At 43.6% G+C, this 22,233-nt stretch overlaps 1 protein-coding gene across 1 annotated transcript; it reads left to right on the top strand.

The window, feature by feature from the left end:
- Window positions 1-478: 478 nt before the first annotated feature.
- LOC121616959 (voltage-gated potassium channel subunit beta-2-like) lies at window positions 479-17,996 on the top strand. Its single transcript, XM_041951886.1, has 14 exons — window positions 479-795; window positions 12,707-12,750; window positions 12,837-12,874; window positions 13,172-13,251; window positions 13,446-13,490; window positions 14,018-14,062; window positions 14,165-14,208; window positions 15,836-15,922; window positions 16,073-16,158; window positions 16,248-16,368; window positions 16,469-16,563; window positions 16,707-16,827; window positions 17,333-17,421; window positions 17,582-17,996. Exons 1-14 carry the CDS (start codon window positions 479-481, stop codon window positions 17,669-17,671), a joined length of 1,302 nt encoding a protein of 433 aa, XP_041807820.1. The 3' UTR covers window positions 17,672-17,996.
- The last annotated feature ends 4,237 nt before the right edge of the window (window positions 17,997-22,233 follow it).

The raw sequence follows: 22,233 nt of genomic DNA, 5'->3' as shown, positions 1-22,233 counted from the left end.
CTTGGGGGGAAAGGCCGTGCTGCTGACACTCCAGAGGGAGGCACTGAGGTTTCCCCCAAGAACTGCCACATCCCCCCCAAAAAAACCCGTCTGATGACTGCTGCGAGCCTACAAGCTTCCTGAGGATTTTCTGGAGGGCAGCCCTGATGCATCTTGTGAGTGTGAAAACTCAAAGAGCCTTTTGCCAGGTTTGCATCACCAGACAGGAGACGGAGCAGACGGTAACTCTGTGTGTGCCATGTTAGAGGCTGGACTCCTGCCTGCTCCCTCCGACTCGCAGCCAAAATCTCTGACCTGCCCTGTCTGAGCCCTTTGTATGAGCGGCCCCGCTCGGCCACAGCAGCGCCACGGAGGAGCCTGTGTCAAGCAGCACCAACAGTTTACAGACATTGCTGCTCGTGTGACTTCCTGAAAAGGTCACTCCCAAACACACACACACAGACACTCAAAATAAGAGGCGCCGGAAACCAGGGTCAGGATGCAGGTGTCTTTCGCCTGCACTGAGCACAACCTCAAGAGTCGCAGTGAGGACCGACTTTGTGGCCTTCGCACCGCTCCGCCTCCGGGAGGAAGCAGTGGAGGAGTAGGGGGAGGCGGTGGAGGAGGAGGCGGAGGCGGCGGTGGTAGTGGAGGAGGAGGTGGCGGAGGAGGAGGAGGTAGTGGACAAGGGAGTAACGGCAACTACATCTCCCAAGGCTCGGTCAAGACCAGGGAGGGGTCCGGGTCCCGTCAGGCCCCGCAGGGCCATGCCCACATGAAGGAGGCCATCGGGCGCCACACCAGTATGAAGTACAGGTGAGTATGGAGATCAGGAGCTGGAGCTTCAACGGGGTGGAGGGGTGGTTTTCATTTTGCTTTGATTCCCTTCGGCCTTTTGACCTCCAGATTATCTCACAGGTACTAGATTGTCATGACGAGCATCAGTGGCAAATCCTCCACAGGTGATGCGAGCGGCCCTCCTCTCATCACGAAGCTCTGGCAGCCAGCCTTTCTTTTATTTCTATTTCTGTCCATCTGTTTGGCTGAGATGCGTGTTGAACTTAGGGTTAGCTTGAACTGTCACCAGCGTGCATTCTGTAACGCACTGTGCAGGCTGCCTACATATCTATTAGCAAAGCATCTCGGCGAGTGCACAGACAGCAGTGATTTTACTGACATTATAAAAAATGACATTTACGCTTTATAAAAAAAGAGCTTACGCTGATGGATGTAAAAATGCTTAAATAATCTATACCAAACAGCCATAATGTTATCAGAGTATGACAGACAGTATGCATATAATAGCACCTGCCATAGGCTGGTGTGCTTCATGCAGAAGTTGCCCTGGCCTCTTGCTCTTCACCACAGAATAATAAAAAGCCTCCAATGACAGCTCACCTAAAACCACCCCAGGACACCCCGGCTTTTCTTAGAGGTTTTAAAAGCATTTCATTTCCATAATATAGCGGTGCAGCAGAGTGTCTTATGCACAGAAAAGCATTGCTGCACACACCAGGTCTGAGTCATAATGTAAGGGGGAAAAAACAGGCCAGATAAACAGAAAGAAGAGTGTCATTTGTAATTATTCTCTTTTAGTTTCTGGCAGAGAATCAGAGTCACTTCACCTTGATGGATTAGAGCTTCAACTGTTCACAGAGGGGTACTCAGAGCAGTGGAAAATAAAGCACTTTTACGTAAATATGCATATGAAAACGCACACCTTCCATAATCTATAAGACTATAACCTCATACCGCCTGTTTGCTTCATTTAGACTGTAAAATGCAATGACTAGGGGGAGAGTTTTAATGACCTGTTTTCCTGGTAATCAGGTTGATTGAATCGCTGCCATTCTCCTCAGTCAATTTAGTTTTCATTTAATAGGATGCTTAAAAAGGGAATGAGGCACAAGATGAAACCTGGATATCTCCACTACTCTTTTTTTTTCTTCCTTGAGAATTGCATACATATTTCTGATTGGGTGGGATTATTCTGGTTGCTCTGCTGCCTCAGGAAAAGTGTCACTAATAGGGAGTGCAGCAGCACAAGAAGTCTATACAGCATATGGCCAGCCCCAGTTGCCAGGGGCAACACCCCAGGCAATGCCTTTAGTTTTTGTCTGTCTTATTTCCTAATCAGCCAGCGCTGCTGTCGCTTATCAGCCCTTTCCGCAACTGAGGCGGCTCAAAGCCCCGCCACCCGGCCACAGAGTGTGTTTATGGTGGTACGGTGGTCGCACATTCTCCATTTTACACTGCTGTCACAGTCAGACTGTCAGGGAGAAACAGGAACATCCACAAGACATGTCGGCACGCCGCACGAATGAGTCTGCGTGTCCGTGCGGAGAGTAAATGTCGGAGATTTCTTGACATTGATGGAGGCCGAATGAATACCACAGTCAAGCGGAAGTGAACGGCAGCCAGTGAATTGGATCTCATCCGTATTCCATTACCCAGATGGTGCCGACCGTTACCACTATTTGCCCTGTTCCCCGGCATGTTTTCTGATCCCTCCTGCTATCTCATTAACCCGAGTACTCATCACTCGCCGGCAGGTTGCAGACGATGGCACCTGCTGCCAGTTATCACTCCCATGAGCCCCTGCTGTCAGGCCCTGCCCCAACTCTCCCTCTGTCCGACTCTCTCTCTATCTCCTTTCTTTGGTCGAAGTTACTCAATTTCTGACTTGTTTCCATTAAAATACCACAGTGAACGCGGTGCACTGCTGCACTGAAAACCTGTGTGTGCGTGCATGTGTATGTGTGTGTGTTTGTGTGTACATAAAAATGTGACCAATGTGCAAAGACAACAGAGAAATGGCTCATCAGGGACACTTTATATTTACTGTGTCTAGAGAAAACCTGATTAATGGTTACTTAAAGGGTTAATAAATCAATATATCAACGTTAGTTATCAATCTTTAACATATAATATCAAAGAATTGGACTTAACCATATCTGATTACAATAACTGTGTAACTTTTGGAGCAATTTGTCCAAGAAAACCAGAAGGTGACATTAGATCAGCACAATCTCTGTTCATAAAACCATGTTGGATATTTTTCAAATCTTTTGAAATGTTTAGAGAGCAGCACTGATGGTCTTTTTTTGGGACTTGTGGAGGGGTGAGTCTATAAGTAACGCAGGCGAAGTTCTGTCACTCTGCAAACTGGCCGTCTCTATGGCAACCAGGCCCTCTCTTTTCACCAGCAGCAACCTGGTGAGCAGGTCAGGTGCATTTGCAGCACAGATTTATCCGCAACAGCGGGACATTTCTCATGGCTCTTTGTGATCTAAGGGCCAGGGGACACATTGTGTCAGCTGCAGGCAGCTGGAAGCATCGCCATGCATGAGTGAGAGGAGGAGCGAGCCGTACTTAAAACATCGTGGCGCACAGTGGTAAAGAAAATTTGGGTTGTAGCTTTTAAAGCCAGCTTCTGTGCCAACAGGGGAGACAGGAAGGAGTGCAGGGAGGATGATAAAGAAACGCCACTCTGCTGTTTCTAAATCCAACGTTTTGGTTCTGTGCGGTGAATTTTGGCTCATAATTTGTAAAGGAATAGGTCAACATTTTGGGAAATTACTGCCTTTCTTGCAGAGTGAAATGATCTCATGTCTGTACGATAAAAATGAAGCTATAGCTAGCGGCCGATTAGGGTGGCTGCCCGGCTACCGGTTGCCTGGCACCTCGTGGTGACAAGACGACTTTGGGAAGTGACTGTGCCCCGCCAGGAAATCAGCCCTGTTTACACCATTACTGTTCATCTTTGGTGATCCAGTCAGAAGTGGACAGTGGGCAACTTAAACATAACTGTCTGTGCTTGGACACACGCCCCATGTGACCCCTGAACTCTGAAGCGGAATCCCATAAGCCGCCACCCATAACTTAGATTACACCGCAGCAAAGACCTAACACGTTTTTTACCTACAGCCCAAATGGAAGTCAGGCAGCATGTCTCGTGTGTGCTCCACCCACAAGAATCCATTTCGCCTGTTGTTGCGGCCTTCTTCTTCTAGTTTCACGCTGAAATAAGATGCCGTCAGCGTGGAAATGAAGGTGTACTTCGGCAACGCCATTTAAATAGGCGGCCAAAGACACTTTCATGTGCACACTGCATGAAGGATGTGACTGTATTTGGCCCAGACCATGTCTGAATCTGGTCTGACTGGTCAGATCTCATTCGCACCTGTACTTAGAGATGTCCTCTTGTGATCAGATGCATGTTAATACCAAGCGTAAACAGGGCTGTTGTCCAGCATGTAACCTGGTAAAACCACAGTCAGCCTTTTTCACTCTCCAGCTTTGGTCCAGATGAAACAAACGATACATAATGTGTTAATTAGTGAGCTTTAGAGGTGCTGGCAGGTGGATTTTGTTTCGTTGCACAGACCCAGGCTAGTTTTTCCACCTGCTCCCAGCCTTAATGAGATGCTAAACTAACCGGCTGCTGGCAGCAGCTTCATATTTGTGGGACAGAGGTGAGAGTGGGCAGTCTTATGTTGAAATATAGCAGTTCAGTGACCTCAGGTACAGCAGTAGGACTAGTAGAATCCAGTTCCAGGGAATTTTCACGCATTTGGACATTTATACTTATTGTCTCTCTTTTTTTTTTTTTTACAAAAATAATCTTAACTCAAAGTCCACTTCCGAGCTTTTTCTCAAACTTTGAATGACATCTCATGGTCTTCATCAGCACCGGGAGTTTCCTTTAGCTGTTGAGATGTGGTAGAAAAACAAACTGCTATGACCTCTATCACTGAACATTCAGGACTTGCTGCCTCTGCTTCTCTCACACTGACATCTTCTTGAACTTGATGGCCTAAGCCATTTTCACAGTATAGACGAAGAAACTAGGACGTTAAAACAGGCAGGGAATAGAAACGTCCAGTCAACTCGCAGCAGCTGATGAAGTGATGATCGAGTCGTTGGTCCCGATGAACAACGCTGTCAGGTTTTACAGAAACACTGCGGTCATTTATTGCTAAGAGACAATGATCCAGCCCCAGTCTTATTACTCTCACAGCATGCCCGTTGTTACAGTTACCCCTTTATACCCGCTGAGGGCACGATGACTTCACAGCCCCAGTATGTTAATTTGGTGCCAGTGTATTTTGTGCTTTTAGAGCTGCCTCATGCATAAAGCTCTGGGAAAAAAAAGCTGTTGAAAAATGAGCAAGCAGGCGATTCCCACTTTGATAAAAACCCTATGGACATCACATGTATTTAACTTGTAATGAATCCCAAACAGTGATAAAATATGGACTTCACAGAGTGGAGTCATCATGAAAAATAATTAAATGATAATTAAGTCATTTGGCCTCACAGTCTTAGCATGATTAATAAGCTCTGGATACAAGCGGTTTGTGCAGCCGGGAAGAGAACAAGGCGGCATCCTGCAACAACCTTGACCTTCAGCTCTCCTCTCTCTGGATTTTTGAGTTTCCAGTCGTCTGAACAGATTAGTGACAGCACTGTGAGGTCCTGCAACAAGTTTTAGGCAAAGTCAGGCTGAATCTGCACTTGCTTGACTTTAATGTGGATCGTAATGAAAATATATCAAAGCTATGATCTGTTTTTCATTAATCATCTACTAATATAGGCTATAAGAACAGGTAGCTGAAAATAAATCATACACTTGTACAATACTTTTAATAGCTATTGTTAATGCAGCTGCACGTTGGAGACCTTTAAGAGCTTTTAAAACCTGTGCATAGAAAAGCACATGAAGCAGACAACTTAATCTTTTCCAAATGCGAAGTGACTGCAGGGTCACTGTTGTTTAATGAGGCTTACGTCTGTCAATATTTGTCCGGGGATGGACGCGATGGCACGAGGGCTCGTTCTGAACTGCGAGCGCCACAGTCAGAGCCAGAAAATCCTCGTCACGTTTTCTGTATAGGCCGTCCAGTCAAAGTCAAAGTCTGATGTTGTCTTCCGGCAGAGACAAAGTCATCACTGCATGTTATTATGTAAGAGTAGAGGCACAGCCGAATGGAAAAGAGTCTCCACAGGTCCTGGAAAAGTCTTGCAAGTATTAATATATGGTCTAAATTAAAAATATATTTATATACCTTTAAGTTATAAAAGCTCTTTGGACTCATAGTTACTTGCAGTGAAAATGAACATGAACATTTTAATCTATTTTGGCTGTTGGAATAATTTTTTAAGCAAGCAGTAAAAAAAAAGTCTTAATTCCACCCAATATTCAGCTATCTGCAACAATGACCTTTTAAAAGTAATTTCAGTATTTCCACAAACTTAACTTATCGTGGCAAAGTAGTAAACTAGCTGCGATGCTTTAAATCATAGAGAAACAAGAGAGACTATGCAAGCTCAAACACATCTCAGTGTCTGCATTTAATCATTTTAAATTCAGCTTGAGCTGTCAAAGTTTATATTTATGAGGCAGCAAAGCAGGAAACTGACATATCACTCCAATACTCGGCTTCACCCCTCTCCCAGCACACATAAAACAAGTCGGCAGGTAGCAGCACATTGCAGTGACCTTTTCTAACGCCAAATTTCATTTACAATCTCCGTTTGAGCACGCCGAGACGCCCCAAAGTTCAAACTATGCTCCGTTTTGGCACTGTTTCACCTTCAAGTCGCGTTTCACACCCGTTTTTCTTCAAAACGTAAACAGTGGCGTGCTCCGTATACATCCAGCCACGAACGCACAATTCACAGGAACATAACAAGGTTCACAGTTTTAATATCAGCTGGTGGAATCGCTCTTTATCGCCACTTCATTACATGCAATTTCAGTTAAGAGGACAGTCACGACGGCTAATAAAGTGTTCGCAACATTAGGGAGAGCAGCTGAGTTTGTGTGTGTGTGGGAGAGAGTCTGTCTTTGTGCTCTTTCTTTTTTTTTCCCATTTGCTCCACTCACAGTGTATTTTATAATTAGGACAGACCTACTTTCCAAACTGTTTTAATATATCTGAATTAAAAACATCACATTGCATGAAAAGTCTGTTGTTTAGCCTAATTCATTAATAATAGCCGAAGCATAGAATTAGTGTGTCAGGGTCGCAGAGAAAGAGTCACCTCACACAGGACACATGTTCTCGCTTATGGCGGCATCAAGCAGTGTGCATAGATTTGTCTCTGCAGGTTGTGAGATATGTGTCTCTGGAACGTGTGCCTCTGCCTCAGCGCACCAGTAATCAGGGGGGTTTCATTTGTGCTCACATTTATTACTTTTCATTCAGGAGCAGAAACACCGACACTCTGGGTACTCTTCAGATGTCCCCTTTCAGTAAAACCACTTTCTACTGAAGAAATAGTCCCTTTTAAAACTCTTAACAGGTCTGTGGAGTGTTCAGTGTACAAGGACACGGATCACAGAAAAGAGGCGCTGGTGCTGATTTTTTTAAAGTGTATTTTGTCAACGCTGTGAGCCCGACGTACAAAAATCCATTCACTTCCACTGTCCTGAGGGTGAGGCAGAAATCTCTGCATGAGGGAGAAAACATGTTCTTTGTAATTTGGGTGAACTGACCCTTTAAAACCCTGAAACGGCGCATACAGCTTTATTAAACAAGAACAGACAGTCCACCGTCTTCCCACAATTTGCGCTTGTGAGTATGAGCACACACACACACACACATGCACTGATGTGAGTGTTATTAATATCTCGGTTAGCTTCCCCCTGGAGAAAAGCCCGCTCAGCATGTGTGTGGCATTTTATGACAACCACAGGAAAAAAAACCTCCATCATTTGCACCTAACCATCTGTATATAGTGTCTTCTTCCTGTCTCAGGTGAAAACGAACTGTAAGTGTCAGCACAGGTTAAAACGCTGACTACACCGTGACAGAGCACCTGTGTGCCTCCTCTCTCTCCTCCATTAATAATGTGTGGTACAGCCAAGGCAAGAATAATCACCTCGTTTGGAGTTCATGATTTATGTGTGTGTGTGTGGAGGGGGGCAATAAGCAAGAAAACAGGAAACAGCCCTACTTACAAAGGCTACAGAGAAGCATCTGTGTTTCTGTGGGCTCACGGGTGCATTCATGCATGACCGTATGTAGATCTGTGCCTGCGTCGGACTGTAATTCCCATCAAGCGTGAATATGCACGTGAACGCATCGACCGGCCCCACTGACGCTTGCACAATATAGATCTCGTCAGCTTTCGCACAACATCCTGCAAATCCATGTCAAATGAAATATAGGCCGAGCGTCTGCATACATGCATGTATGTGTGTGTGTGTGTGTGTGAGAGAGAGAGAGAAGGAGTGGGAGAGGCTGTCACGAAAGGAGCTATTGAGAGGAAGGAGAGAGCATGTGTCTCTCCAGACTCACTGATAGTAATTTAGCAGACTGCAGCACTGCAGAGAGTGGTGGAGTTGAGAGCAGGGAGGGGGCGGCCAGTTGTCACACAGAGAAACAATGACATCCTCCATTGCCCAGAAACAACAACAAAAAAAAAAATGCTGTGTTTCATGTGGCAAAGCGATCATGAAATTCACCCGCTAAAGCATGCAGGGGTCCTGTTGCGACGTCCTGCGTCGAACATGTTGGCCTGTCATCTTCATGCACTAATTTTCCATCTTTAAAGAGCGAACTGAATATAAGCACACTGAAACGGAGGAAGAGTGCATTTGTGTAACAGCCGCGGATGCTGCTGGGCGCTTGACATTCTCCTAATGCTGACTCATGTTTAGTTGTTGCGTTTCCTCGTCTGCCTCGCTGCTTTTCATCGCGGTCCATTTGAAAGGTATGGAGAGAAGGTGTGCTCCCGTGTGCCTGAGGTGGTGAACACGGTTGGATCCAGGCTCAAGTGATGTAATGAATTCACATTTACTACCGGTGCAAGATAGCCTTGGGCTAAATAACAGGCTGTTCATACACAATGCTAAAGATGTAAAATTGTGGGTGATATACTGAAAATAACCCCACAAAAACGTCCAGTCTGCTAAATAAATTGTTTAAAAAACTTCATGCAATATTCATCCTTAAGGGTCCAGTTTGGGACTGCACTAAAATGTCAGCCACGTCATTTAAATGTCTCAGTGTGCAGGTACAGTAGTTATACTACAGTTGATGCTGAGACCTAATTGCTGCTATTTTCTAATGAATTTAAAGCCTTTCTTTTCTGTGATGAAGCTGATTAAAGCTGTTTTAATAAGCAGGGAATGTTTTTGGGATGCTGTTGTTGTGATGCCAATCGTGTTGTTGGACAAAAATGTTCCTTTCCTCACTGCCCCTGATTGAAGTTGAGGCAAAAAGGCATAAATTGATGGATGCCACAAAAAAATGCCAGTAAAGGAGAACCGAACAAATGAAAAAAATATTTATTTGAAAAAAAAAAATGCTTTCTCTGAAGTGTGTTTTCTCCCATGTGCCTCATTTCTATTTACTCCCAGTGTTCAAAGTGACTGTCAGTGTGCGAGAACAGGCAGGCAAACGGTGAACCAGAGCCAGATTACCATACAAGGAATCGTCAACATCAAACCCCGCTCGCGCTGTTTCCATCTATATAGCATTCCTGACCTTCCACCTGTGCGCTATTTTGACAGGCTTTAAAGAAATGACACAAACAATATGCGTTTCACACCCACACGCTGCGCACACACGAGCACTGACGCCCCCGCACAGCAAACGCTCACACAGTGGCACAGACACAAATGCTTACATATGCAGGAATCTAAAAATAGCTTAAGGTCAGGCATTAAAATAGACCGGGGAAAATAAAAGCAGGACTCGTACGACTGAGTCTAACCGCTCTGACAGTCTGTCTTTCTGCATTTGGTTATTTGCGGCGGACGCAGGCAGGCAGACAGGCAGAGAGGGGAGAGGCGCCGGAGATAAAAAGACGGCGAGCAGCGAGTTGCACTGCAGTTCTGCTGCCTCTCCAGCTGGCTCCCCGGCTAATTAGAATGGGGGAGAGCGCGCGTGGAGGAGGAGAGCAAGCATGAAGCCCACACCATTTTCAGCTGTACATGCTCCTGTGGTTGGAAATGCAGCTCCGTGCTTCTCCACGCTCGCCCTTCAAAATTCAGCTGTCTGGATGATCAGGTGTGGCATGTTGGGCGATGGACTCCTCTTTTGCTTATGGACCAGTTTGGGCCATTAACTGCGCAGAGCAGAGAGGCTTCTCCTGGACTCTATATCAGAGCTGAGCCCTGTTCCCTCTGGCTGTGTCACTGACCCAGTGTAATACACTGAACTGCGAACATATGAAGGATAAAAGGTCAATTGTTTAGAAATAATTAGACACAGGCAGTAATTGAATCACGGGCGAGAAAGGCTTTCACTCAGCGGTGGTAGAGGAGGAAGTATTCACATCCAGGGGCACAATGGAAAGAAGTTAGTTGGCATTTTGTGTTTTTATGCCTCCACTCCAGCGCCAACCGTCGCCAGGGGGGTGTTGTTTTTGAGTTGTCCATCCTTCCGTCCGTCCGTCCACCCGTCCCATTCCCCTGAATGCGATATCCAAGAAACGTCTGGGAATTTCTTCAAACTTGACACAAACGTTCACTCAGACTCAAGGATGAACTGATTAGATTTTGGTGTCAAATCTCATTGTGTCCTCACAAAATACATTTTTGGCTATAACGCAAGAGTTCCCGTGCTAATTATGACAAAAATTCACAGAAATGTCTCATAGGATCAAATAACGACGTGATGATGTTTTATATCCAGGATATCAAGGGTCAGCTTCACTGTGACATCATAATGTTCTGCAGAAACACTTTTCTGGCCAATATTCAACACCATAACTCAGAACCAGGGCAGATTGTGACCATATTTTATATTTTATGTTAGGTGTCCACCTTGAAACTGTGCTGATTGTACAGCTCTTCTGTGCTGCCTGGTTGAAATTGTGTGTGAAATGTCCACTTTTTCAGTTAGAAGCTTCTTTGCAGTAACATCCATATTTGAAGCGTTGTAGCTCTCTGTCAGTCCTGTAAAAATAGTCTCTGAGTAAGGAAAGCATGTTTCTCACTCGAAATTATTCACTGGATAACTTCCATTTCACCAATGCACTTAATATTTTTCATTAAATTCCTCACTACATTTATTATGAGTCTGGACAGATGTGGATGGAAGGTTGGTGGAGGCAAACAATCATGAGGCAGTAATTGGGGCCAGAGCACAAAGGGACATATTGTATTTATAGAGATTATTATGATTCTACTTTTGCAAAAGATTTTTGAGGGGCTTTGGATAATGGAAAACTCACAAAAATTGTGAAAATTGCAGAAAAAGGTCTGCAGTGACTGGACTTGGGCGTGGTCAGCGGGCTCCATAGTGCCCCTAAACGCACTTCGCAACGAAATTTCATGGGATCATTGTTCACATCTTTATGAACGTATGCCATTATTTTACAAGAGTTTGTCTAACAGGAAGTCAGCAATTTTGTTTTTTGTGTGTTCATCTGAACTTTCTAAACATATGTTTGAGGCCTTTAGAGTGCTCTAAAACTTTGCACCAATGGCTTGGGCGTGGCACGTCAGCTCAATAGCACCCCCTAATGACTGATAGCCACCGCATGCATTTTTGATGAACTCGATCCTTGAGAACTCACACACGTCACAACCTGTAAACATTCATAGACTCCGTAGCACCTCCTAATCTGTGGAAGGTTTTAGTTGGGATAAATTTGGTTACTGTTTCAGACATATTTCATGCTGGCTTTGATGGCTGAACCGAAAGTCAGCCATTTTGAATCCCGTGCATTTTTCTTGTATTTTATGCAAACTTTTTGAACTCCTCCTAGAGGGTTTATTGGATTCATTTGAAATTTGGTTGATATGGCCCTCACACTCATGTGGATCACTCATGTGGATTAGTCTTTTGAGTTTTCACAGAATGACGTTGCCATGGCGAGGAAGGAAATTAGCATGTTTCGTGGTGAAACAGGAAGCTCTCTTTGAAGGGCGAGGGATGCTCTAAAACTCATGACATGTGGCAAAAACATTACAAGTGGTTAAAGTTTGAATCAGTTGTATTGGCTGGGACAAGATGGCTCAACAGCGCCCCCTACAACATTTCAACAAAATAACCCATGCTCATGGCACATTTTGCCGAGATGTACAAAATTTGGTGGGCACATGCAACACAAAAAGCCTCTTGGTGTCATGCCCTAGTCCCAACAGGAAGTCAGCCATTTTGGATTTTTTGGCATATACAGGTGCTCTACTTTTATGAAATTCTGGTCTGTGAAGACTAAAGACTTTGACAATGCTAAATTGCAAAGCTTTTGAGATTCCACGCAACACCGTTGCCATGGCGAGGCTGAAAAGGTGCATGTTTTGCCATGAAATAGGAAGCTGTTGTAACTTGAATGTATATTGTCCAACATGCAGCAAACTTGATATTAATGTACACAGTAACGTCCAGTGATGTGTCAAACATGATCGCCATGATGTGCTTTAATCTGTAACGATGCATCGTATTTTAACAGATGCTATTTGTTGTCTATAAAATCTTAATTTGCACAGTAGCCTCACTGTCAAATAAATGTAATGAGAAAAGAACAGTATTTATATATAAAATAGCATAAAAATTGCATGAAAGGGAACAGGTAACCAAGCTTCCTCATGATTCAGGATTGTTTTGCTCTTTGCTTCTCAGTCACAAACATCAGTTTACTGTAAGATGGGATCTCACCTGTGACTGTGTGCAAACGTATCCTAAATACACACATCATGCCATCTCTTCCCCTCGTTTATGTCTGATCTTCACAGACTGTTTTTTTTCTGTCTTCTTCTCCACAGGAACCTGGGGAAGTCAGGCCTCCGTGTTTCCTGCCTCGGGTTAGGTGAGTCGGCTTGAAGGCAGGAAAATATTCATCTTTGTTTCAGCCGTTCAAACGAAACAAACGTCTCTGTCTCTCCTCTCGCTCAGGCACCTGGGTGACATTTGGATCACAGATCTCTGATGAGGTGAGAATTCTGTCGTCTCTCTCTGTTTGTATGAGAACTCCAGAGCACGTTCGCTCATATTGCTTTTGTGGAAAACACTCTCTGCACCGTGAGCACAAATCTCAGTGTTTTCAATTATAGACATGTTTCAAAATCCCACAGACCTGATACCTGGAAACTATGGTGGCACGGTGAGATATTAGATATTATATCTACTGTATTATCCTCCCTGCATAGTGCCCTTCATGGACGACCTCTGGGTAATTGGAATTTATCCACTGTCTGCCCCTCTCAGTCTCAATTTTCGTGTTCCCCCAGATGGCTGAGAACCTGATGGCCATAGCTTATGAGAACGGCGTGAACCTATTTGACACGGCGGAGGTGTACGCCTCTGGAAGGTCAGAACTCACTTTTTCATCCAAGCATTGGTTAAAACTTTTGCTTCTGTTTTCATCAGGCTTTCATCAGTGCTTCTCTGTTCATCACATCCTCAGTGAACAACCGTGTAGTCAGGTTTCAGGATTTAATATTGTTGTGCAGCGATCTGAAGTTAACATCAACCCATCACAGCAAATGATGTGTTTCTCCACAGAGCGGAAATCACTTTAGGAAACATCATCAAGAAGAAAGGATGGAGGTGATATTACTCATTTTTCCAAACTGACTCACATCCATGTAACAAGCTTTCTGTCTGTTGTTAGGCCATGAATTTATTTTTTCAAAGCTTAATAATCCCTAATACTCCCTTGCTGTTCTGAAATGCACTGCATTGCTACATGTTTTTATTACTGTTGGAACAGGCACACCATTAAATTATCTCATGGGAAATTCATGCTTTTTAGACAAATGAGGAGCTTTAGCTTCAGAAAGACTATAAAAGGCAAAAAATGTGAAAATAAAGTCCCAGATCAATAAACATCAGGGAAATCCTTGACATATTTTTCATCTGGAGAATAATATTTGGATAAATAAAAGTGAAAAGGAAGAAAGAAGACAATATTGGTCCAAATATCTTTTTTTAATGTACCAAAGATTGCAGTCACAGAGAAAAAACATTTTGTCTGTCATACTTAGATACTGGACAAACTAATAGAGGTAGAAATTAGAAGATAGAAGAATTTCCCATAATTAACTGTGCTTTGAACCCCCCTGTGTCCTTGCCAGGCGCTCAAGTTTTGTCATCACAACAAAGATCTACTGGGGAGGCCAGTAAGTATGATGCTGAAAGGCTGTATTCTCATTTTCAATCAAAATCCTTGTTTTTCATTTTTCATTTCAACATCAAAAATATGTATTTTCATCACTCCACAGAGCAGAGACAGAGCGGGGGCTCTCCAGAAAGCACATTATTGAAGGTAGAGTGTAATTCTTTTTTTTTTTTTTTCAGTTAAGTTCCTGGAATTCATTTATGTAGAATCACAACCGAATACAAGAAGGCTCAGGCTTAGTTCAAGGTCATGGTCAGTGCATGTAATCCCACAGCTCAGATATAATCAGAGAGTTAAACATCAGGAAAGCTGTGTGATGTTACCAAAACACAATTTATTTGTTGAACATAGAATATACTGCACATTAAAGTTCAAAAGTCTGCTTAATTGGAGCGTGTGGTACCTTTATCGTACAAAAATGTTTCCCAGAGTGCATCAGTTCATCCCCTAAAAAGAGACTGATGAATCATTTGATGACCCTTTAAACCTCTGAGTGTGAGCACTGTTTGTCCCGCTCAGTTAAAACCACTCCACGTCCCACGTCGCAGCAAACACATCAGCGCACCTTAAAATCAAAGAAATGACTACGTTTCACAGCAGCTAGAGGAAAGCCTTTGCAGCGGAGATATGTTAGGGGGGGATGATTTTATCGAAGGTGAAGAATGGAAATGCAGAGTGAAATCTGACTTCTGCCTTGTGTCTGGGACAAAGCACAGGGGGTTAGATGAGGGGACGTAGAGACGAAGCTTCAGCTTCAAACAGCATCTCAGCTTCGTTGTCTCTCCAGCCACTCAATCGGCTCCCCCTCCCGAGAATAATCCTAAAGAAAGCTAAGAGACTTTTGGCCTTGTATACGGTCGCCGTCTTTGTTTTGTAAGTAGCATGGCCTTGAGGTGACCATTCACCAAGGAGCTGAATGGGCTGTTTGACCGTCACTGTCGTGAGGCTTTTGATTTGATGCCATTGCGTAATAAGTGAGCTACATGCAGGGACAGTGCTCATATTTTCACATCACGTGTGACTTCAACCTCTACGTTGAATTATGAATATACCCAAGGTTGGAAAGTTGGAACACTTTTCCAAAAAATTTGAGAACTAGCATGAAATTATCAAAAAATATCCCTCCTGTAAAATAATAGATTTTTACCCTCCAGTAACATACTGTGTTGAACATAAACCAAAGTGAAATATTTCAGAATGATTCCCATGAAGTTTTGTACAAGCATTCATGGTTCACAGAAGATGCATCCTTATCACTTTGGTGTTCCCCTGACTTTTAACCTAGTGCCACCTTGAGGTTGACATTTGTGTTTTTTAGCAAAATATCTCAACCACTGCATGATGGATCATCTGAAATTTGGTACAGACATTCATGTCCGCCTCAGGATGAACTGTTATCACTTTGTTGACTCCTTAACTTCTCATCTAGCGCCATCATCAGGTCAAAATTTCAAATTGTCCAGTGCTTTGGTTTATAGCTGTAAAACTAACAACATTCCCATCAGCTTTGGCCGACTGTGTTTAGTGCTAATTAGCAAATGTTAGCATGTTAGCGCACTAAACCATATGGTGAGCATGGTAAACATGATACCTGCCAACCATCAGCATGCTAGAATCGTCTTTGTGAGCATGTTAGCACGCCGACATTAGCATTTAGTTCAAAGCACAGCTGTGCCTCAGTACAGCCTCGCAGAGCCGCTAGCATGGCTGCAGAGTCTCCTCACAGGCTGATCATGATGGTGATGATGATGAATCATTGACCACTGTTTTACAGGTTTAAGAGGATCCTTATCAAGACTGCAGCTAGATTATGTGGATATCGTGTTCGCCAACAGAAACGATGTCAACAGTCCAATGGAAGGTGGGTTATTGATGTTTGCGACTCGTGTTTGACACCCTTGTGCAGACATCATGTGTCAGGTGGCTTATGTGTTTTATGTCTGCATGAAAAAGCTGTTGCCTCAGAGTGATAAATGTAAATGAAAAGGATGCTACTTCCTGTGTTTTGCAGAGATTGTACGGGCCATGACGTTTGTAATAAACCAGGGTATGGCCATGTACTGGGGAACCTCACGCTGGAGTGCCATGGAAATCATGGTGAATGCTCCCATTCAGACACGCTCACTCTACTACTATGAAATGCACATATGCTGAGTGGTAACCATGGCATTTTGTTTCGGCACCAGGAGGCGTACTCGGTGGCACGCCAGTTCAACCTGATACCACCTGTGTGCGAGCAGGCAGAGTATCACTATTTCCAGAGGGATAAAGTCGAGGTGCAGCTTCCTGAGCTCTACCACAAGATCGGTCAGACATCCTCAGTCTCACAGCTCTATTTATCTTTATGTTCCCAATTTAATGTTCATTTTGCTTCATTCCGATGCCTATCCTTAATCCACTCTTTCAGGTGTTGGAGCAATGACCTGGTCTCCACTTGCTTGTGGATTAATCACAGGGAAGTACAGCGATGGTGTACCAGAGTGTTCCAGAGCAGCAATGAAGGTCAGTTTGATTTGACCGGCCCTCCTCTGGGACTTCTCTCTCTGAAAATCAGCCTCAGTGTAATTCTCTCCCCAATCAGTTGGGCATTGCTGTGTGAAATCAGCACTGTACCGATGCTTTTCTCCATTTTGCTCCTGGTGAAGGGGTACCAGTGGCTGAAGGAGCGAGTGAACAGCGAGGAGGGCCGCAGGCAGCTCGCTAAAATCAAGGAGCTCCATCTACTGGCAGACAGACTGGGCTGCACCGCTGCACAGTTAGCCATCGGTACGAGACATACGGACACTTGCTCTTTCTTTCGTCATAAAACTATTGATCCAAAATGTCTGTTCACTAAATTTCACGCATAAGATAAAAGCGCTCTGATTGATCCTGCAAAGAGAAAGTTAGGCAACAGATCTGAGCATGATGTAGCACTTGCTGCCCGTCTGCTTATATGTAACCACAATCAGTGACTTTATTAGTTAATTACATGACCTTTTTCCATCTGTTTAATCAATAGTGTTTATCTATTGTTTAGAAAGCATGACCTGTTCACCATGCATCCTCCCCTGTCTGTTATAAAACCTGCTGATTTGGAATCACTGTCATGATACAGCCTTTCAAGCATACTTGGTCAGCTGATCTTATGGCCGAAATACTTTTTTTGGATACATGTTTAAGTTGGCCTTTAAACACGTATCCGAAAAAAAAAAAAAAAACAGTAGCAAGTGATCTGATCCCTACAAAAAAATCTGTTTTTTCTAACACTGGTTTTCTCTCTTTTTTCCAGCCTGGTGTCTGCGCAGTGAGGGAGTCAGCTCAGTGCTTCTTGGTGTTTCTACTACAGACCAGCTGCTTGAGAACCTGGGTGCCCTCCGGGTAGATTTCTTTTCCCTTTTTTCCTCCCGTATCAATAATTTTGCCAGACATCCTGATCCGTAGTTGTTCCAACAAATAGATATGCTGCTTTCTGTGCAATACAAAGTGTCAAACGTGACAGATCGCATGTGAAACTGATTGCCGCCCTTGCTCCTTGCAGATTTTGTCCCAAATGACCCCTCAAACCATTACTGAGATTGATGCCCTGCTGGGAAATAAGCCACACTCAAAGAAAGAGTTGCGCGCTTGAAGATGCAAATCTGAGTGACAGATGATGTTTCAAGAAGACGAGGAAGACAATGACATTGGGAAACATCGCTTTTTGCTCTGCTGTATACTCAACAACTTGCATGTCCTCAGCAACATTATGCTTCCAGTATGTGCGCATATCCATTTTGCGCAGTACATTGTATCATGTATGAAAAAAAAGAAGATCTCTCAAATGTGAAAAAAACAAAACAAAAAAAAACAGGTCATATATTGCTCACTGCAGATTGTTCACAGAGTAGTTATTTCTACTGAAGGGGAAGGTAAAGCTGGTTGGAGCGACAGGTCTCCGCCCACCACAGAGACCAGGAGAGCTTGAAAGATATTCAACTGCTGTCAAAGCAGATCTGACTCTTAATCAAAAAGTGAAAAAAAACCCACCTCTGTGCTAAAATGCAACTTAACTGCGTGAACGGTGCTTTCATCGGACATCTGAATCTCCTCCCCTCGCAGCTGCCTGTTATTCTGTATGATGTTTAATACCCAGAAGCCAGAGAGCCAAAGGTTAGTACTCATGTGTCTAGCCCAACATTTCCCATAGTGTGCATGTGACTGGTCTGCCACGCTCACTGCTTTACAGGGTTGGGAACAATGGATTACTTGTAGAGTTGTTAAAGTGATCTGACTGTAAAAAAAAAAAAAACTAACCCAGGTATAAGTTTATAAGACGACGTGAAAAACAGGTGAATTGATTCAAATTTTTGCACATGCTGAAACAATGATCGACTTTAGCACAAACTGCTTGATCCAAACTGAAATGCATGGGTCACTCTAACTGATATGTTGGCTTTTGAATGGAAGTGCATTATGTTAGTTCTTGCAGTTTAAAATTGGCAATCAGGAATGAGTAGCGGGTAAGATTTCAAAGTAACTTTCCCAACCCTGCTGCTTTCTCAGCAGTCTTTTTGCCTCTTCTGTTTGTAAACTGTGCGCATGTCCCTTTAAGAGAGAATAGCCCGAGCAGGGTGTATATGTGGCATGGCTTTTATGGCTTATGTAGATTTGCAGTGCCCTTGTAAGCCATTTTTTTTACTCTAAATGGTCTGGCAGTTTGACCCAGGATCCGTGCTGGTGGACACTCTTGCTTTAAAGACTCTGCAGTCTGAAGACACGGCGATGTGTGCGTCTGATATATAATCTTCGTATTGTCCTAAACTGTATCAAAAGATGTTGACATCACCTTCAACGATGCCATCCTCGTGAAGAGCATCACTGTTCCTGAATCAGAGGTTTTGAGGCAGTTGGACTGTATGGAAAAGGTCACTGAGCATCTGACGCAAAGATCTGGACACACTGTGGTGAACTAGTAGTTTTCAAATGATAGGACATAAATGATAAGTCTGAGTTTATCAAATGTGATATTACTCTTGCCACAGGTCACTTGGGGTAAGATTTAGCAAATGTAATTTTTTTTTTGTGGAAGCCTAAAAATATAGCTTCTCTGCTCATTTCTCTGGGAGTTTTCTCTCTCTCTCTGTCTCTCTCTCTCTGTATCTGTATCGTTTGTTCCCTCGACTCTTGCACACATGCACAACTCATTTTATACTGTGCATTTTCATGTCTGCTCCCTTTAGTTTTGTATTGATTTCATTGTTTTGTAATGTGAAGAGGGGATTTGTTCCTTTTGTGATTTCCCGTGAAAACTGCACTGATCTCCAGAGCAGGGAGGGGGTGGGGGAGTGTTTTGATACAGGAAGCTGTTTTAGTTGGCACAAGGTTACATTAGTACTGTAAATAGGCGTAGCTGTTTGGCAGTGAGATAACGGGATAAAAGGTTAAATATGTGAATCATGGAAGAATTCCTGCAGGAGCAGCTGAGACGTCGCTCCCCTCTGTGACTCTGTGATGATGTACAGTTCGACTGAGTGTAGCTTCCAGTGTACATAGATACTTCAGTCAAACCTTGAAAGTGTAACTTTGCCTGCATAACTTATATTTTACTGTCTTGCAACAAAGAGAACCCAAAAGAGAGAAGACACTACTCACACTGAATGTATCATGTCTGTTGCTCGATCTTACCTAAAGGGACCAAGCACATCACGCCTTTTCCAGTCAGTTTTCTTTTTTGTGTTTGAACCTGTTGCGCAAAAACCTGCACGGCTGTCGTGCAAACGTTTCCACTGGAATCCAGGCGAAAGGTTGTCCACAGGAGCTTCATGCATGCACCATGCACCAGTCCAAACGTGCTTATAGAGAGTCAGATAACATGAACAGTAGGCAAATCATACAATAGCTGCTATGCTGAACGTTATCTAACCTCCCATGCTAATATTTGGAATAAACTGTTTATTTGTGTACATGTTCAGGGATATTAATGTATGAGCTGCATATAAACAAACTGACTCTTACCAGCATACAGGCTATTACCCACAATGCAGTGACTTCTGGGATTGTAATCTCAGCATCCATTCTAACAAACATGTTCTCCCAAGATTGTTTTCAGCTTCCTTGTGTGCGCTTCACTTAACGATACGCTGTTGATGGACGCACTCGCTCAGCTCCACAAAACTGCAATAACACAACCAACTGCATTTTTACGCAGACAGAAAGTAAAACCAGCAGCCGCAGCAGCAGCTCCTTGAACTACAGCCAACAAACCAAGAGGTGCTTCCTGGTGTTTTTATGCAAGTCAAGACAACAGGTACTGAGCACGGCCATGCAGCTATGATTCTATCTACGTGTCTGCAGTGCATTTGAACTGACAGACAGACATTCTTTTGGGAGACATTTTCAATTGTCTAGCTAGATTTGGCACATCTAAAGCTCCATTATCTATGTGGTTCTTCCACCCGTGCAGACTCAGATCAATCACTCTCTGTCACTGCTATTCCTGAGCGCTGAGTGAAATTTCTTTAGCTGACTAGACGTGAAATTTTCTTGTATATTGTTAATGGTGACATCTGTGACAAACAGCTTTGTTTTGCAGCTCACTCATCAAATATGTGTGACAGGGGCCCAGATCTACTAAAAATCTGTGGTGGCTTTAGGCAACTAGGCAGTTTAAGGTTTGAAAAAAGGCATTTTTGAATTATTTACCATGTGGACACAAAGCCATACCACTGCATGTCCAAATACAAAGCATACCAAGGTGCAGGCTTTAGCATGTTGCAGTAGGATATACTCTTACGTTTGGTAAGTAATGACTTGATTGACTAAATCTGAAGGGGGTAATTTATATGTAGTGGATTTTTTTTACAGGGAACCCATAACAGTCAGGAGAGATGAAAAACGCATTTTTAACAACATCAATTAAATATAGCTCCAAATAACTCTTTGAAAAGAAGAAAAAAAGCATTTTCACTGCTCACAAGACCTCAGAGCACAAACTAAGTGGGCTCCTGTCATGCTCCCAAATGTCTGGCAGCTCTTCACCTGTGGGCCCCTGGGTCATTCAAATGGATGGTACAGGAGCACTGTGACAGCCGTGTCTCCAGCCCCGCCTGTGCCGCTGAAAGAGCAGAGCCTGCTGGGACGACGCGCTCGCTTACCACGAAACGAAAAAACATCTGTGACGCCAACACTGCTAGCCTCTCTGCTACCGGACTCCCAAATGTCATCAGAGTGATAGATGAGACATATGTGTGTGTATTACAGCAAGCCACCCTCTGATAAAGCTCATCATATGCGCTGGAAAATGTTGGATGTGTCACCGCCAACGCGAAAGAAACAGCTTTCACCACATGATTCATCCGTCCTGCGAAGAAGCTGGTTGTACAAGGTGGTGAAAAACAGAGACCACGGAAGTAGCCGGTCAACAGATACGCACATTTGAGATTTACAGGCCCCCTCATCTAATAAAGTACAAGTAATATCTTGCCTAGTTGTTGCTTTTGTACCAGTTCAGTGATTATATTAAGGTTCAGGCACAGCACCAAAGTCCCATGTAGCCTGTAGCTGCTGCTGTTTACCCAAGGGCACAGATGTCAACTGAAATCCCCTTATAATTGTAATAATTCAGTGGAGCTCAGCAATCCCTGGCAGGATGGCATGAGTGCTTGCACCATTTACTACATCTGCATCTGTATTGTGACATATAAACAGTACAGTCAGTAGAGTTGTGATCTAAAGAATATCAAATTCCTGCAAATTCAGTTCATGTAGTGTTTCTTTGTGTCTTCATTTTAAGTGGACTCCTATTATAAGGATGGTGATGTTTGCCTCTGCGGCCAGTTCCTGACATATCTTATCCCTCTGTGCAATAGGCTGCATCTTCAGTGAGGCATTCCATCACACTGGGTGATTTTCTCCTTCGTTGGCCACTGTAGTTAGTCCCACAGACACCGTCCTGCTGCTGTAAATACTCACTAAAATGTGTATTCATCCACAGCTGAAAATAGTTCCCATAACAATGCAGTATTTACTCCTGTTTGAGTGATGTCTGATAGAAGCTACAGTGCCAGGCTGCTTTAGGACATGACTAAGACTTGATCTTCAGTAGGAGCTGGGGTTTTTTTTTTGACAATAACAGATAATTTTGAATACATCAGCCTTCTCCTCTGAGCTTTTACTGAAGATCATTATTGCAGTGGCCTTGCTAAGTGCGTT

Source organism: Chelmon rostratus, chromosome 14 (assembly GCF_017976325.1).
Source record: "Chelmon rostratus isolate fCheRos1 chromosome 14, fCheRos1.pri, whole genome shotgun sequence".
NCBI classification, from domain to species: domain Eukaryota; kingdom Metazoa; phylum Chordata; class Actinopteri; order Chaetodontiformes; family Chaetodontidae; genus Chelmon; species Chelmon rostratus.
Note: the sequence above shows the minus strand (reverse complement) of the source record. Positions and strands in the feature narration are given on the sequence as shown.